The 18,219-nt window shown below is 43.9% G+C and overlaps 1 protein-coding gene across 2 annotated transcripts in view; it reads left to right on the top strand.

The window, feature by feature from the left end:
- Nucleotides 1–18,219, top strand: part of RIT2 (Ras like without CAAX 2) — a 273,033-nt gene that overhangs the window by 70,378 nt on the left and 184,436 nt on the right. For both annotated transcript variants that reach the window (XM_084627652.1, XM_084627651.1), the window contains exon 2: nucleotides 8,729–8,785. In XM_084627652.1, coding sequence (XP_084483778.1) covers nucleotides 8,729–8,785 — 57 coding nt within the window. The remainder of the gene's footprint in view (nucleotides 1–8,728; nucleotides 8,786–18,219) is intronic.

The raw sequence follows: 18,219 nt of genomic DNA, 5'->3' as shown, positions 1-18,219 counted from the left end.
ACCAAATAGTTATCAGATGGGGGTCTCTAAAAATCTTGCTGGGTTAAAAACAGGTGGCCTGGCTATGGAAGTACCCAAATGCATACAGTACTCAAAACAGTAATGCATTTGATTGCGCACAAGATTGAAAACATTAATGTAACTGCATGTTGTTTTATTCACCCATGGTATGTGGACTTTAAATAAGCTTTTTAACACACTTATCCTGTCTGTGTGGCTATGAATTTATAATGCTGCTCCTTAACATTTATATTTGTCTACCCTAAATATGCAATATTTTATTAACATGGTAATAAATATTTAATCCAGCTTTTCTGTAACATTTTTTTCAGGACATCTTGTTAACCCATGATTCCCTAAGATAACAGCAGAAAGAGTATTTCAACAAAGTAATGCAATTCTGGACTAATTTAAATAAATAATTTTCAAAGTAGGGATGCTGTAGTGTCCATCTGCTCTGCCATTCAAGATATCCTGGTTAGAATCTCATTTTTGATTTAACATGTCATAATAGGTAGCTTGGACCAGGGAAGAGGTACTATATTCAGCCCTGGGGTTGGGAAGTGTATTTTATATGTATCCTAGGGGAGGTAGCATGGCCTGGTAGACTGAGCATTGGACTTGGATTTGAGACCTGGGTTCATTTCCTGGCCATGGCATACTGGGTGACCTTGGGCAGCTTGCTGCCCTGCCATGTGCCTCAGTTTGCCAGTCTGTAAAATAGGAATAATGGTACTGATCTCTCTTATAAGGTGTTTTGAGATCTGCTGATGAAAAGCACTATATAAGAGCGAGGTATAAGTATGTTACAATATGACATATTGCCAACTCCAACCATTCAAAAATGATGAGTTAAGCTCCACTAAAAGTCATAAAAAGAAAAGGAGGACTTGTGGCACCTTAGAGACTAACCAATTTATTAGAGCATAAGCTTTCGTGAGCTACAGCTCACTTCCTCAGGTGCATCTGAGGAAGTGAGCTGTAGCTCACGAAAGCTTATGCTCTAATAAATTGGTTAGTCTCTAAGGTGCCACAAGTCCTCCTTTTCTTTTTGCGAATACAGACTAACACGGCTGCTACTCTGAAACTAAAAGTCATGAGATTGTTTTAAAAATCATGAGATTTTTTTAAACCACTTTGATTTTGTTTTATTAACCTTCCGGTTCTGAGCCTTTATGGTCAACTCCTTTCACATTTTCAACCATTTCCCTGAAACCTTTAGGGCTACAAAGTTACTTGTTTTCTTTTCAGTGAAAGCTGAGTTCCTCATGCAATCTCTTTGACACTGGTGAAACACCAAAATATTGTGGGATGCTATAAAATCAGGAGAGTTGGCAGCACAGCTTGTTTAAGCAAGAAGTGGCATTGATGGGATTTGAGACCCCATCCAGATTCTCTTAGCAAACAGAAGTCAGAAACACAAGTCTCTTAGCAAACAATGACAATTGACCCAAGCAAGCTGAAACTCAGTCTAGTTCTAATGGTCTTTATGAGGGTTATGTACCACTTAATCCCTTAAAATAAGATTTAAGTGTGATTTACATGTTGCTGGCCATCTGCACAGAGATCAATTTCACCCCCAGGAAACACCACACCGCAAAATGCTATGAGTTCGTTTTTGGCCGGCTGAAATGACTTTTCTAAAACTTTTATTAGCCCTGGTCTACACTAGGACTTTAGGTCGAATTTAGCAGCGTTAAATCGATTTAAACCTGCACCCGTCCACACAGTGAAGCCCTTTATTTCGACTTAAAGGGCTCTTAAAATTGATTTCCTTACTCCACCCCTGACAAGTGGATTAGCGCTTAAACCGACGTTCCCGGCTCGAATTTGGGGTACTGTGGACACAATTCGATGGTATTGGCCTCCTGGAGCTATCCCAGAGTGCTCCATTCTGACCGCTCTGGACAGCACTCTCAACTCAGATGCACTGGCCAGGTAGACAGGAAAAGAACCGCAAACTTTTGAATCTCATTTCCTGTTTGGCCAGCGTGGCAAGCTGCAGGTGACCATGCAGAGCTCATCAGCACAGGTGACCATGATGGAGTCCCAGAATCGCAAAGAGCTCCAGCATGGACCGAACGGGAGGTACGGGATCTGATCGCTGTTTGGGGAGAGGAATCCGTGCTATCAGAACTCCGTTCCAGTTTTCGAAATGCCAAAACCTTTGTCAAAATCTCCCAGGGCATGAAGGACAGAGGCCATAACAGGGACCCGAAGCAGTGCCGCGTGAAACTGAAGGAGCTGAGGCAAGCCTACCAGAAAACCAGAGAGGCGAACAGCCGCTCTGGGTCAGAGCCCCAAACATGCCGCTTCTATGATGAGCTGCATGCCATTTTAGGGGGTTCAGCCACCACTATCCCAGCCGTGTTGTTTGACTCCTTCAATGGAGATGGAGGCAATATGGAAGCAGGTTTTGGGGACGAAGAAGATGATGATGAGGAGGAGGTTGTAGATAGCTCACAGCAAGCAAGCGGAGAAACCGGTTTTCCCGACAGCCAGGAACTGTTTCTCACCCTAGACCTGGAGCCAGTACCCCCCGAACCCACCCAAGGCTGCCTCCTGGACCCAGCAGGCGGAGAAGGGACCTCTGGTGAGTGTACCTTTTAAAATGCTATACATGGTTTAAAAGCAAGCATGTGAAAGGATTACTTTGCCCTGGCATTTGCGGTTCTCCTAGATGTAGTCCTAAAGCCTTTGCAAAAGGTTTCTGGGGAGGGCAGCCTTATTTCGTCCTTCATGGTAGGACACTTTACCACTCCAGGCCAGTAACACGTACTCGGGAATCACTGTAGAACAAAGCATTGCAGTGTATGTTTGCTGGCATTCAACCAAAATCCGTTCTTTATCTCTCTGTGTTATCCTCAGGAGAGTGAGATATAATTCATGGTCACCTGGTTGAAATAGAGTGCTTTTCTTCAGGGGACACTCAGAGGAGCCCATTCCTGCTGGGCTGTTTGCCTGTGGCTAAACAGAAATGTTCCCCGCTGTTAGCCACAGGGAGGGGGCAAGGTTGAGGGGGTAGTCACGCGGTGGGAGGAGGCAAAATGCGACCTTGTAACGAAAGCACATGTGCTATGTATGTAATGTTAACAGCAAGGTTTACCCTGAAAGAGTGTAGCGACTGTTTTATAAAATGTGTCTTTTTAAATACCGCTGTCCCTTTTTTTTTCTCCACCAGCTGCATGTGTTTCAATGATCACAGGATCTTCTCCTTCCCAGAGGCTAGTGAAGCTTAGAAAGAAAAAAAAAACGCACTCGCGATGAAATGTTCTCCGAGCTCATGCTGTCCTCCCACACTGACAGAGCACAGACGAATGCGTGGAGGCAAATAATGTCAGAGTGCAGGAAAGCACAAAATGACCGGGAGGAGAGGTGGCGGGCTGAAGAGAGTAAGTGGCGGGCTGAAGAGAGTAAGTGGCGGGCTGAAGAGAGTAAGTGGCGGGCTGAAGACAGGGCTGAAGCTCAAATGTGGTGACAGCGTGATGAGAGGAGGCAGGATTCAATGCTGAGGCTGCTGCAGCACCAAACCAGTATGCTCCAGTGTATGGTTGAGCTGCAGCAAAGGCAGCTGGAGCACAGACTGCCACTGCTGCCCCTCTGTAACCAACCGCCCTCCTCCCCAAGTTCCATAGCCTCCACACCCAGACACCCAAGAACGCGGTGGGGGGGCCTCCGGCCAACCAGCCACTCCACCACAGAGGATTGCCCCAAAAAAAGAAGGCTGTCATTCAATAAATTTTAAAGTTGTAAACTTTTAAAGTGCTGTGCTTAAAGTGCTGTGTGGCATTTTCCTTCCCTCCTCCACCACCCCTCCTGGGATACCTTGGTAGTCATCTCCCTATTTGTGTGATGAATGAATAAAGAATGCATGACTGTGAAGCAGCAATGACTTTATTGCCTCTGCAAGCGGTGATTAAAGGGAGGAGGGGAGGGTGGTTAGCTTACAGGGAAGTAGAGTGAACCAAGGGGCAGGGGGTTTCATCAAGGAGAAACAAACAGAACTTTCACACCGTAGCCTGGCCAGTCATGAAACTGGTTTTCAAAGCTTCTCTGATGCGTACCGCGCCCTCCTGTGCTCTTCTAACCGCCCTGGTGTCTGGCTGCGCGTAACCAGCAGCTAGGCGATTTGCCTCAGCCTCCCACCCCACCATAAACGTCTCCTCCTTACTCTCACAGATATTGTGGAGCACACAGCAAGCAGTAATAACAGTGGGAATATTGGTTTCGCTGAGGTCTAAGTGAGTCAGTAAACTGCGCCAGCGCGCCTTTAAACGTCCAAATGCACATTCTACCACCATTCTGCACTTGCTCAGCCTGTAGTTGAACAGCTCCTGACTACTGTCCAGGCTGCCTGTGTACGGCTTCATGAGCCATGGCATTAAGGGGTAGGCTGGGTCCCCAAGGATACATATAGGCATTTCAACATCCCCAACAGTTATTTTCTGGTCTGGGAATAAAGTCCCTTCCTGCAGCTTTTGAAACAGACCAGAGTTCCTGAAGATGCGAGCATCATGTACCTTTCCCGGCCATCCCACGTTGATGTTGGTGAAACGTCCCTTGTGATCCACCAGAGCTTGCAGCACTATCGAAAAGTACCTCTTGCGGTTTATGTACTCGGCGGCTTGGTGCTCCGGTGCCAAGATAGGGATATGGGTTCCGTCTATAGCCCCACCACAGTTAGGGAATCCCATTGCAGCAAAGCCATCCGCTATGACCTGCACATTTCCCAGGGTCACTACCCTTGATATCAGCAGATCTTTGATTGCGTGAGCTACTTGCATAACAGCAGCCCCCACAGTAGATTTGCCCACTCCAAATTGATTCCCAACTGACCGGTAGCTGTCTGGCGTTGCAAGCTTCCACAGGGCTATCACCACTCGCTTCTCAACTGTGAGGGCTGCTCTCATCTTGGTATTCATGCGCCTCAGAGCAGGGGAAAGCAAGTCACAAAGTTCCATGAAAGTGCCCTTACGCATGCGAAAGTTTCGCAGCCACTGGGAATCGTCCCAGACCTGCAACACTGTGCGGTCCCACCAGTCTGTGCTTGTTTCCCGAGCCCAGAATCGGCGTTCCACAGCATGAACCTGCCCCATTAGCACCATGATGCATGCATTGTCAGGGCCCATGCTTTCAGAGAAATCTGTGTCCATGTCCTGATCACTCACGGGACCGCGCTGACGTCGCCTCCTCGCCCGGTATCGCGTTGCCATGTTCTGGTGCTGCATATACTGCTGGATAATGCGTGTGGTGTTTAATGTGCTCCTAATTGCCAAAATGAGCTCAGCGGCCTCCATGCTTGCCTTGGTATGGCGTCTGCACAGAAAAAAGGCACGGAACGATTGTCTGCCGTTGCTCTGACGGAGGGAGGGGCGACTGACGACACGGTTTACAGGGTTGGCTTCAGGGAGCTAAAATCAACAAAGGGTGTGCCTGTACATCAAGGAGTATTTCAGGCAGGACTGCATGGAGGGTTCCAATAAGAAATGGTGCATCTAAGTTATCGTTGTTATTGGAACAAGGAGGTTAGCCTGGCCTCTGATTGATACATGGCTAGATTTACCTCGCTGCACATTCTCTGTGAGTGACTGCAGTGTGATCTAGACAGGGGAGGAGGCAAATGAGTACAAAACAAATCTGGTCTATTTCTTGTTCTGACCCACTCCATCTATCTTTTACATCTTTGGCTGGCAGCAGACGGTGCAGAAGGACTGCATGCCATCCACATCTCATGGCTGCTCAGCAGAAGATGGTACAGTACGACTGCTAGCCATCTTCATCTCTTGCCTGCCTGGCATAAGATGGTACAATACGACTGCTAGCAATCCTCATCTCTTGCCTGCCTGGCAGAAGATGGTACAGTACGACTGCTAGCAGTCCGTATCGCCTGCCCGCTCACCATAAGACGGTTCAATAGGACTGCAGGACTAAAGAGAATGACCTGGTCAAGTCACTCCAAATTTAGTCCCTGCGCCCATGTCTGCCCAGGCGCTCCCAGCCGACGTGGCCAGGAGCACCTCGGACACGACGAGGATGACTACCAGTCGTATTGCACCGTCTGCTGCCAGAAGGCAATGGGTTGCTGCTACTGTGCAGCAAAGCCGTACCGCGTCTGCCAGCACCCAGGAGACATAGGGTGACGGTTACCTGAGCGGGCTCCATGCTTGCCGTGGTATGGCGTCTGCACAGGTAACTCAGGAAAAAAGGCGCGAAATGATTGTCTGCCCTTGCTTTCACGGGGGGAGGGAGGGAACGGGGGCCTGACGATATGTACCCAGAACCACCCGCGACAATGTTTTAGCCCCATCAGGCATTGGGATCTCAACCCAGAATTCCAATGGGCAGCGGAGACTGCGGGAACTGTGGGATAGCTACCCACAGTGCAACTCTCCGGAAGTCGACGCTTGCCTCGGTACTGTGGAAGCGCTCCGCCGAGTTAATGCACTTAGAGCATTTTCTGTGGGGACACACACACTCGAATATATAAAACCGATTTCTAAAAAAACGACTTCTATAAATTCGACCTAATTTCGTAGTGTAGACATACCCTTAGTGGATAACATTCAGGCATAAAATAACCGGATGGGAGGAAACTTGATTCCACATAGTGTAAAGAAGGATTGTTTGTCTCTTACATCATATTTAACGGGAGTTCACGTTTGAAAGAAGCATCAGATATGAAATCAGGTACTGCAGTTGATGTTACTTTGGGCCTGTCTACACGACAAAATTAAGTCAACTTAAGTCGCCATACTGTCACCGCAGTAATTAAAATGGTGGTTCATGTCCACACTTGCTCCTTCTGTAGGTGGCATGCCTCCTCACCAGGAGCAATTCCACCGACTGAAGTGGGGCATTGTGGGACACTTACAGCTAAAGCCCAGCAGCCCTGGGGTTGACAACCTCAGCTGTAGGCATGGGGCTCAGAGCGGCTGCCCTCTCCCGCCGTCAGCAAGATGCAGGCTCACAGATGGACTCTTCCCACACCCAGGTGCTGACACTCCAAGCTTTCAGTGTCAGGAGCCCCAGCTGTGAGCCCAGCACCCAGCTGACAACTCGGGCTGTCAGCGTTGGGGACGGGGGGTGGGGGGAGGCCCATTCAGGGCTGACCGCCAATAGCCAATGTAGGTAACGCAGTGTCTACCCAGACACTTTGTCCCCTAACAACATCAACATAAGTGCTATGCCTCTCACAGAGGTGGAATTATTATGTTGGTATAGAGAGCCACTTACTTTGGCAGAAGCAGCATTGTAGTGTAGAACCTGACATAATTAGGTAGCCATAAACTGCCTTATGGTGACCTAACTCAGTAATGTAGGCCAAGCCTTTGTACAGTTCTGAATTATTCATATAGGATGATGAGGTTTTGGTAGGAAAGGAGTGAATCAGAAGAATCTGTTACACACTCACCTTAAGGACTCTTCTTGGACCTAATTTATTTTTCTCTTCAACATTAAAAACAATTTCTCCATCTGATGATACTTTCTAAATACTTTACTTTATAATGCATGCTTAATCATGATGGTTCCTTTACTGAGATACTTCATGGGGCACCTGATGAAGAGTACGAGTGTGCTATTGTATAACTGGGAGAATATGAGCAACAGTTTTGTTTAAGGGAGATATTTGACCAGTGCCAAGGTGTTACATAGTATTTATCCAGATACTAAATAGACATGACAATCTCATCTCTGACCTTTTAGTAAAAAAACTGCTCAATAAAGTTTTAAAAAAAGAAGAAACTGAGGTGTATTTCAATGACCATAATGTTTAATATTGTATTTTTCCATTATTGTATTTAAATATATATTAACACAATGCCCACAGATTTTTCATTAAAACTTTCTGTTCCTCATTGCCCCATCTGCAAAAGGGAGGTATTTTCCTACCTCACAAGAATAAGTTATTAATGTCTGGAAAGCCTATAAAGACCTTTATATTTATGAGGTACTTTGGCATCATTTCCTCCTACCCGCTCACCCTTTATAAGCTCTTTCTTTGGAGTTACATGGGTTTAATAATCCATATATACTGCGGTTCCTGGTCTGGGGATGACCAAGAGGCAGCAATGTTTCTCCATTAACCACACACATTTTTATGGGTAAATTAATACAGATTGGGCCAACTTTAACATAGCTAACATTCCCTCTGCACTGTTGAATCCCTCTTTGGAGAAGAGCAGTGTTACAAGGGCAGTAGCTAACTTGCGGCCTGGAGGGCTGATGTTCCATGTCCCTTTGGTGCATGGATCTCTTTGGTTTTATCCTCTAAAACTTCTTGTTGTTCTGTGGGGCATGCAGACCCTGATGCTACATGAGACTCATATTGTTTGAAATTGTTTCCATGCATTATTTTCACAAAGGGGATGAGCTGGCCAATAATTGTCCCCTGGGTAGTCCCAATTAAGACCAAGTTAAGACATTCACAAGCTATTTTTATCAACCTGTCTTAGCCTGCTACAAGATTGCTCCCTAGAGGATATCCTCTTATCCTATTTTAAATTACTGTAGTGATTGGCATCTACTAAAGCTGGGCAAACAGTCTGCAGAGAAAGGCACACAAAATCAATCGGGCTTTGTCTTGTGCAATTGCAAATATCAGCCATGTGCTTGGACCATTGGCTGATGTTTGGCTTTGTGAATTCTGCCTACATTTTCCTATGCTTTATTTCACCCCATATCTCTTCACTGTTTTCTTTTGTAACCTCTCTCTTTTTCTCCTTCTCAGCAATGACAATGCAGTTCATAAGCCATCGGTTCCCTGATTACCATGATCCAACCATAGGTGAGTACAGATTGTTCTTTTCTTTATTCCATCCAGTCTGGCTGCTCTATGAGATTTACCCCAGTAGCTCTCAACCTGTCCACACTGGGATCCCTTTTCTTTAGTGGGATTCCCCTTGCAATTAGCAAGATGGGAATAGCAGGGCCATGGCAACCACCTAACAATGCTTTGTGAAGTGCCTGGGAGTTATAACTTTCAAACTGAGAATATTTGTTTGATGGTCATTTGGTTGGTCATGGTCATGTGATAGACAGTTGGTCCTCAGATGATGGAGTCTCATGTTGATGTTGAGGATTCAGCCCACACTATTGGTGAACACATATATGCGAGGTCAGATTAATGCAAGAACCAGAAACACTGCTACATGTAGCACAGACAGGATTGTCCATGACCACCGCGGGCTGTTGCATCCTTGCTTTGCACTGTTCACCTTTTCCACATTAGGTCTTAATGCACCAGGTTTCAAAGTGGTTAATGGTGGCATGCCACATCTGCCACCACCTTGCTCTGTCACCAGTGGCACCAAACAATGTTGCATGCTGGTTCCCACACTCTTTTTTCACATACTTTGATGGATGCATTTCAGGGCATCAACAGAGGAGTATTTATCCATTCTGCACTGATGGGAAGTTGTTCCTATGCCCACATGAAAGAGGCAGATTTAGTTATTAAGGAGCCTTTATTTGCTGATGACTGTGTACCGGTTGCACACTCAATTGGTGATGCTCAATTTATAACTGATCACTTCACTTGTGCAGTCAATTGTTTTGGTTTCACAATCAGCCTGAAGAAAACTGAAGTATTGTACCAAACAGTATCAGGCGATGCACATCTTTACCCAATTATTAAGATAAACACTGCTCCGATGAAGTGAGCTGTAGCTCACGAAAGCTCATGCTCAAATAAATCGGTTAGTCTCTAAGGTGCCACAAGTACTCCTTTTCTTCTTACTGCTCCTCTTGTCTCTGTGGTGAAGTTTTGCTACCTGGGGAGTTTGCTGTCACAGAATGCCACAATTGATGAAAACATGATCCATCATATAGTCAAGGCCAGCTCTACACTTGTGATGCCAGTCCTGAAACACTGTGAAAGAAAATTCTTTTACCAATAGGTGAGTGAAGCCATGAAATCTAATTAATGCTATATGTTAACAAGGGCAGCATTCGCTTGTGGAAAAGGCCTATTCAACATCCTGTGTTATTCCATCGTAGGGAGAAAATGCTCAAACTCTATGGTTTGCTTTCCTATTTTCAAACCATTTCTTATCAAGATAAACATTATTGCTGTTTTTATGAGAAAATAATTGTGACTACTGGGTTTACTGCATGATAGATGCAGTTTACTGCACGATAGATAGGGTCACACTCTCTTCTGGGTTAGTTCTCTTGATTTCAATGGACTTATGCCATCAGAGAATTTTTCCTGTAATAAATAAAGGGTTGAGAGTCATCCAGGAGAACACTTTCAAATCTATCTTCTTTAGAAACTTGCATCTGTTTTAAGGATCACATTGTTGAGCCAGGGTGGGAAGGGCCTGAGCTGGAAAAGAAGTCCAGTTTGGAGCCCCACACTACAAGAAGGATGTGGAAAAATTGGAAAGCATCCAGCGGAGGGCAACAAAAATGATTAGGGGACTGGAACACATGACTTATGAGGAGAGGCTGAGGGAACTGGGATTGTTTAGTCTGCAGAAGAGAAGAATGAGCAGATAGCTGCTTTCAACTATGTGAAAGGGGGTTCCAAAGAGGATAGATCTAGACTGTTCTCAGTGGTAGCAGATGACAGAATGAGGAGTCATGGTCTTAAGTTGCAGTGGGGGAGGTTTAGGTTGGATATTTGGAAAAAAACTTTTTCACAAGGAGGGTGGTGAAGCACTGGAATGGGTTACCTAGGGAGGTGGTGGAATCTCCTTCCTTTGAGGTTTTTAAGGTCAGTCTTGATAAAGCTCTGGCTCGGATGATTTAGTTGGAGATCGGTCCTGCTTTGAGCAGGGGATTGGACTAGATGACCTCCTGAGGTCCCTTCCAACACTGATATTCTATGATTCTTTGATTCTGGTTGATTCCACTGGATTTCCTCTTGGGGTTCAGTGACTGTGTGAGCAGAAGAGGCAGATTTGGTTGAAAGAGTGCAGAGTGGGTTCCCTTCTACACGAGGAGTTAAGAGCTGCACGTGAAGAGCTGCACACAGGGAAGCCATTTAGAGTGCACAGCAACAAGAAGTTTTACTAGACCTTCAAAATCCAGGATCTATGCTGCATAGTCTTGCATGCCATCTACTAGCATTTGACCTATTAACTGTTTATCGATATATAGGAATCTCTCTTTTCTAGAGCACTCCTGTAACAACAGGCTAGTCTGGAGCAGGGTTGTACCATGGCCTCTTCCTTCCCCACATCTCTGTAAGAAAGCTAGCTGAACAGGCAGCGCTGTCCAGGAGCGGTGCCACCACTTCCCAGAAGGATTACATACAGTCCAGCCCCACGTTTCCGGCTTATCATTACTTTGAATTGCTGTTTCCAATCACTGTTACAAATGTTCTGACTCTCATTATCCATCGGTTACTACTGCTTGATTCTGAGGTCAGGCATTGTTATAGATCTTAAAGGTACCACCTTTAAAAGGAGCAGTGAGTAATGAGTGCAGATTTATCCCTTTGGACATCCACTGGGCACATCCATCACCTCGGATTACCTTCACTGAACATTCTGTACTGACAGATGGCTGAAAGCACATCTATCTGGCTCTAAAGAAAAAAAACATGAAAGCATAAGTCTGGAAGTGTCCTCTGGGAGGACTTCATTCCTTTCATTCTTTCCAGATCTCTTCATTTCTTTGCTCTCTGGATAAAGGCAATAGCTAATAGTTTCTTTTGTTGGACAAGGGTTAAGTTTTCTCCTGTGTTATCTGGGTGAATCGTAAATATAATTAATGACAAGTTCAGTTTGTGAACCACACCCTACTAGGGTGAACAGGAATCTAGAAGGAAGTAAGGTCTCTCCTTGTTTGCAGCAATCAATGAGTTCTCAAAATTTTTCAGTCTGAGATGGCAGAGCTGTTGCCATCTTGTCATGGGCTAAGAGCTCCCAGGTGTTGAGGTCAATTTTGAAAGGTTGGAAGTTGGTCTTGAGAGAGAGTCTTTGTAATGTTTGCTTGGTCTGCCCCTAAAACGAGTTCCAATCTTCAATTCTTTGTAAAAGACTGTTTTCGGTATTCTACTGTCAGACGTACAGACCACATGACTGTACCATCTCAGCTGCACTCTTACTATGAAAGCTTCAGTGCCTGTGATCTTGAGGCATTCAAGGACCTTGGTGTTTAGAATTAAATCTTGCCATTTAATTGCCATTATTCACCATAGACATTGTAGCTGGGATTGGTCCAAGCAATTTAGGTGGTGTTGATAAGTAATTCACATATTGCAGCCATAGAGGAAAGTGGTAATGACAATAGAACTGTAAACATCAATTTTCATTCCCAGTCTGACAGCATATTCATTCCAGAGATGACACTGGTGATTTCTGAAGGCCTCGTAGCCTGTGCCAATGAACTTTGTAATGTTGTCAATTATTGCATCCCATGAAATGATACTCCCTAGGATGCAAAATTTGTCACCAACTTTGAGTGGTACATCATTGACAGACCCAACTGGAATAAGAAAAGGAGTACTTGTGGCACCTTAGAGACTAACCAATTTATTTGAGCATGAGCTTTCGTGAGCTACAGCTCACTTCATCGGATGCATGCCGTGGAAACTGCAGCAGACTTTATTTATACACAGAGAATATGAAAAAATACCTCCTCCCACCCCACTCTCCTGCTGGTAATAGCTTATCTAAAGTGATCATCAGGTGGGCCATTTCCAGCACAAATCCAGATTTTTTCACCCTCCACCCCCCCACACAAATTCACTCTCCTGCTGGTGATAGCCCATCCAAAGTGACAACTCTTTACACAATGTGCATGATAATAAAGTTGGGCCATTTCCTGCACAAATCCAGGTTCTCTCACCCCCTCACCCCCCTCCCAAAAACCACACACACAAACTCAGTATCCTGCTGGTAATAGCTCATCCAAAGTGACTATTCTCCCTACAATGTGCATAATTAAGGTGGGCCATTTCCAGCACAAATCCAGGTTTTCGGGGTGGGGGGGATGTGAGAAAACCTGGATTTGTGCTGGAAATGGCCCACCTTAATTATGCACATTGTAGGGAGAATGGTCACTTTGGATGAGCTATTACCAGCAGGATACTGAGTTTGTGTGTGTGGTTTTTGGGAGGGGGGTGAGGGGGTGAGAGAACCTGGATTTGTGCAGGAAATGGCCCAACTTTATTATCATGCACATTGTGTAAAGAGTTGTCACTTTGGATGGGCTATCACCAGCAGGAGAGTGAATTTGTGTGGGGGGGTGGAGGGTGAGAAAACCTGGATTTGTGCTGGAAATGGCCCACCTGATGATCACTTTAGATAAGCTATTACCAGCAGGACAGTGGGGTGGGAGGAGGTATTTTTTTCATATTCCCTGTGTATAAATAAAGTCTGCTGCAGTTTCCACGGCATGCATCCGATGAAGTGAGCTGTAGCTCACGAAAGCTCATGCTCAAATAAATTGGTTAGTCTCTAAGGTGCCACAAGTACTCCTTTTCTTTTTGCGAATACAGACTAACACGGCTGTTACTCTGAAACCAACTGGAATAGTTGCAGTACTTCTCAGTTGAGACTGGACCATGACTTCTGTCATCTTCAGGCTGATTGTTAAACCAAAATGTTTTCCTGCATGTGCAAAGCAGCCAGAGAGCAACTGAATGGTCCTGAGGTTATGGGCCAATAAAGCACAATCACCAACTAACAGTAATTTATGAATAGTTGTCTTTATAACTTTTCTCTTCGTATGCAGGCAATAAGTCACCTCCATCCATATGGTATTGCATATAAATGCCACAACCAATATCTCTGAATTCCTCTATTAAAACATCAGCAAAACATGATGCTAAATAACATTGGAACAAGAACACAGCGTTGTTTTATTCCATCAGTGACAACAAAGGCAGCTGAGAAGCAGTCTTGGTCAAGGACACAAACTGCATTCCTGTGTGAAAAGATTTAATAATGTTGACAAACTTATCAGGGCAACCAAATTTGCAGATGTCTGTCCACAGACCATCTCGATTTACAGTGTCAAAGGCCCTAGTAAGGTCAAAAGAAACAACATATAGGTCTTAATAGTGCTCACAACATTTCTCCTGACTTTGTGGAATAATAAACTGTTAGTATTATGCACCCAGGACAATATCTAAGACTTTTATGACCATTTAAAGAAAAATCGCACACAAAAAAAAGAATGTGAATATCAGCTCTAAAGAGAACTAAACTACAAGAAAATCTCAACATGCACATTCATTGCACTCAGGAAAACAGTGAATAAACAGAAATGAGAAAAAAGTGGGGGAGAAGAGAACCATTATAGTCATTGAGAACAATAAGTCACACACTCATCTTTAACATTAACTTGTCTATCATCTACCACATATTTAACTGTGTATTGTCTTGTCATAATCCCAGATTGTGGGCCTCTAGGCACTATCATAATATGAAAAATAATGATCAATAAAGAGATAGAAGTGATTATTATGTATTATGTTAATCACAGTAGCACTTTCAGGCACCAGTCAGAATCAAGAGCCCATTGTGCACAAACACATAATAAGAGACAGTCGCTATCCTAAAGAGATTACAATCTATATAGATAAGACATACAGTAGGAAGGGAAATAGAGGAACAGAAAAATGAAATAGCTTTCTAAAGGTTGCACAGCAAATCAATGGAAGAGCTGGATATGAACCAAGTACCCTAACTACCAGACTCTGATGTCTCTCAAGATGTGCTGAGAAATGCTCAGTTTCTATTCCTGCTATGGAATATGTACTAAATGGAAAACAAAATAGTGGAAGCTTTATTGTCACATCTGGGACCCTGCACTCTCTTAGGATCAAGCTCCCCATTCAGCATACTACAAACCAATTGGAATGTGTATAACTCACCAGTAAGTGAGGATTACAGGTCCCCCTCTGTTTCTGATCCACAAAGAATATGAGTAGTTACAACCCCTCCCCCAGCTACAGAGAGTTGGCTCTTTAGTTCAAGCTGGAGCTGTTTATACCTTTAGCTGTGGATATCCCCAGTTCAATCCCTGGTGTGCTAGCCAAGAATGCAATTGTCAACAGTACAACCAGAGACAAAATGAAAGAAATAATATATTGTCTGAATTGTAAGAGAATTCTAAAACATCCCCAGTAGGCTGTCAGAAAACCAGCTACAGTTGTACCATGAACAATGGATAATATTAAAAGAGAACAGCTCCTGAATTTAAAGGCTGACTAAACTGTTTGGTGCATTTGAGTGTTTAATTTGTCATTATATTGGCCAAGACAGAAATTTACAAATAAGGCAGCATGGGATTGTTAAAAGTACATAAATGTAGTGACTGAAGAGACTAATTGACAGACCCTCAGCTGGTGTAAATCAGAAAAACTCCATTGAACTCAATGTAGCTACATAACATAAATTTACATAAGCTGATGAAGACCACAGTTGGTTAAAGAAAGGAGGGTTTACTTCAACTAATATTAGCTCCAGCCATTATTTACTCCAATCCATCAGAAAGCCAAAGGTGAAAAGATTTAGCTGGATCCTCTTCATTTAAAACTCATGTGCACAGTCCAAACAAAACACAGATTTAATCAGATTAGGGAAATACTTCCATCTGTCAAGTGAACAATACACTACTTGGTACATGGCATGTGAGCCTAAGTAGCTTGAGGTTGCAAGATGAGTTACAGACATTACAACTGTCTAGATGATTTCACTGAAGGCTTTATGCTGTTCAGAAAAAAAAGATGTCTCTCTCTTTCCGCTTGTAAGAGATAAGACTCTCTGACAGGTGGAGTCTGAAAAGCACAGACTGCCTGGCTGACACTAGCTAGACAGGTGGCCGCAGTTACCCCATGTTGCTTGTGACTTTATTTCAGCAGAAACTGCATATTCAGATATAAAGAAACTGAGGGATTGATTCTAGTTCACTTTAAGTCCCTTCTAGGCCTCTCCATGGCACAAAGAGGAAGTAGAGAAGCCTCTCCCCTATGGTGCCCCTGTGTTGGTAGAAGGCATTCCCTGTGCAGATGGGGTGCCTCTAACATTTTGAAGAACTAGCGACACATGGCTGATTTCACACTGAATTATCTCTCTCCACCTACTAGCTATCAGGTGCTGGACCACAGCACCTCATCTATCGAGGGTACATATATGGCCCCATATCACCATGCTATCTGAGCACTTCATGCTCATTCATGTATTTATCCTCATAATACCCCACAAGGTAGGAAAGTAGATAGGAATTTGTGGTTCAAAGAAGCTAAGAGACTTGGCCAGGGTCACACAGAAAGCCTGTGACAGAACAAGGAATTGAACCCACATCTTCAGCTAGTTTCATAACTACTAGACCATCCTTACTCTGTCAATCTATGTAGTTGCCACCGTGACCTACTATGGGTAGTGTCTCTTCCCCCGCTAGTGAAGAATTTTTCCAGGTAGGAAAAAGCTGTGGTCGCAACACTAGAGGACTATAGCCATTTGACTTTTTCCTCCTTCATCATAATGCCCTAAGGAGATGGCTTTTCCATGACTATCAGTCCCCCGTGTTATGATTTACTAATCAGAGATTATCATTGTTACACCTTGTTTTTCTATGGTGATTTGTATCTATAGAACTATGACTATAAATGCATCTTGAAGTGTGAAGACAAGGTTTTACCCTTACAGGTGGACCCCAGAATTTTTGGATGATCCAGTGACATTTCTGAAATATCATTTAAGGTCTTGTTCAGCCTAGAAAATCGCACGTAGCACAGAGTGAAGCAGAATGCTTATTATATGGTGTTTCATTCACCATGTTACAAACATATGCTCCGTGAGCTGCCCTAGCGACCAGGTTTCAGGGGGGTAGCCGTGTTAGTCTGTATCACAAAAAACAATGAGGAGTCCTTGTGTTAGTCTCTAAGGTGTCACAAGGACTCCTCGTTGTCCTAGCTACCAGCTAATTTTCAGGCAATACTTATTTTGATTTCTACTAGGTTTTGACCTAGAAAGCAACAAATGGTTTTGGATCTATCTACCTGAGATGATCTTTCCCATATATGATACAGTGGCAGCTGAAATCATAAGGGCACTAATATTTAGCAGTGAGGGTAATTACCCATTGGAACAATTTACCAAAGGTTAAGGTGGATTCTCAGGCATTACAGGCAACTTTTAAATCAAGATTGGATGTATTTTCTAAAAGAGATGCTCCAGTTCAAACAGGAATTATTTTTGGGAAGTTCTATGACGTGTTGTTCAGAAGATCAGGCTTGATGATCACTGTGGTCCCTTCTGGCCTTAGACTCTGTCCTTTGGACTAATTGTGAGAAGGCTGGGATCCCAAGTTGAGTTTACAGTGCTAGATGTTAAATCTAAAAATATTTGCAAAGAAAACTGATCAAATATGTTATCATAGTCTCTGAGGAAATAGATACAGAATCCATGGAGTCATTTGTTTGAGTATTACCACATATTAATCAAAGCATTTGAGGTGTGATTATAGAATTCCTGGTCCTCTGCAATTACCAGAGAGGATCAGGAAGTGTTGCAATGGGGAGCTCAGTTAATGAGGAACATCCTGGTTTGAGAGTACTCTACTTGCTGCTGAAAGCATGGCTCCTAGAGTGTATGTCCTCACGCTACAGGGTGTCAGAAATTTGTGAATCCCTCTCTATAGGAGCACAGGAAAGAAAAGAAAACCCTAAACTGCCAGAGTGAATTACTAGGGAAAGTGGATAATCAGACAGGAGATCTGTAAAGCAACAGCAGAAAGGAGGCAGAACCTTGTCTCAGCAGTAGCACAAATGGCTCTTTTACAAAAGTTTGATTTTGATAATTCGAGCATCTGGCCTTGCTAGATTTGTAGATTTGAGGGGTGGGTTGTTTTTTGTTTTTTTTTGGGCGGGGGGGTGCGATAGGGTGGTTTATGGTTTAATGAAGAAAACACAAAAATACCAGGTAATTGTCCTGATATTTGACATGGGTGATGCTGCTGATGATACCCTATGTGCTGTACCTCTCTCTGCTGAGGAAAAGAATGAATACTCCAATGTGAAAGAGGCTTCGATGCCTCTTTGATAGGCAGACCGAATATTATACGTGAAAGGGCCAAATTTAATAGGAGGTGTCAAAAACAAGGGGAAACAGCTAAGATTGTTGTTACTTGCAGTTCACAGGCTTACTGAACATTGCAAATATGGAGTGTTAAAAGGAGAATAAAAAAGACAGGACAGTTGTTGACATAAGACACACCAGTTTATAAGCACAGGTTTTTTCAGTTAGACACAGATCTCATGCT

This window comes from Lepidochelys olivacea, assembly GCF_965140295.1.
Source record: "Lepidochelys olivacea isolate rLepOli2 genome assembly, chromosome: 5".
NCBI classification, from domain to species: Eukaryota; Metazoa; Chordata; order Testudines; family Cheloniidae; genus Lepidochelys; species Lepidochelys olivacea.
Note: the sequence above shows the minus strand (reverse complement) of the source record. Positions and strands in the feature narration are given on the sequence as shown.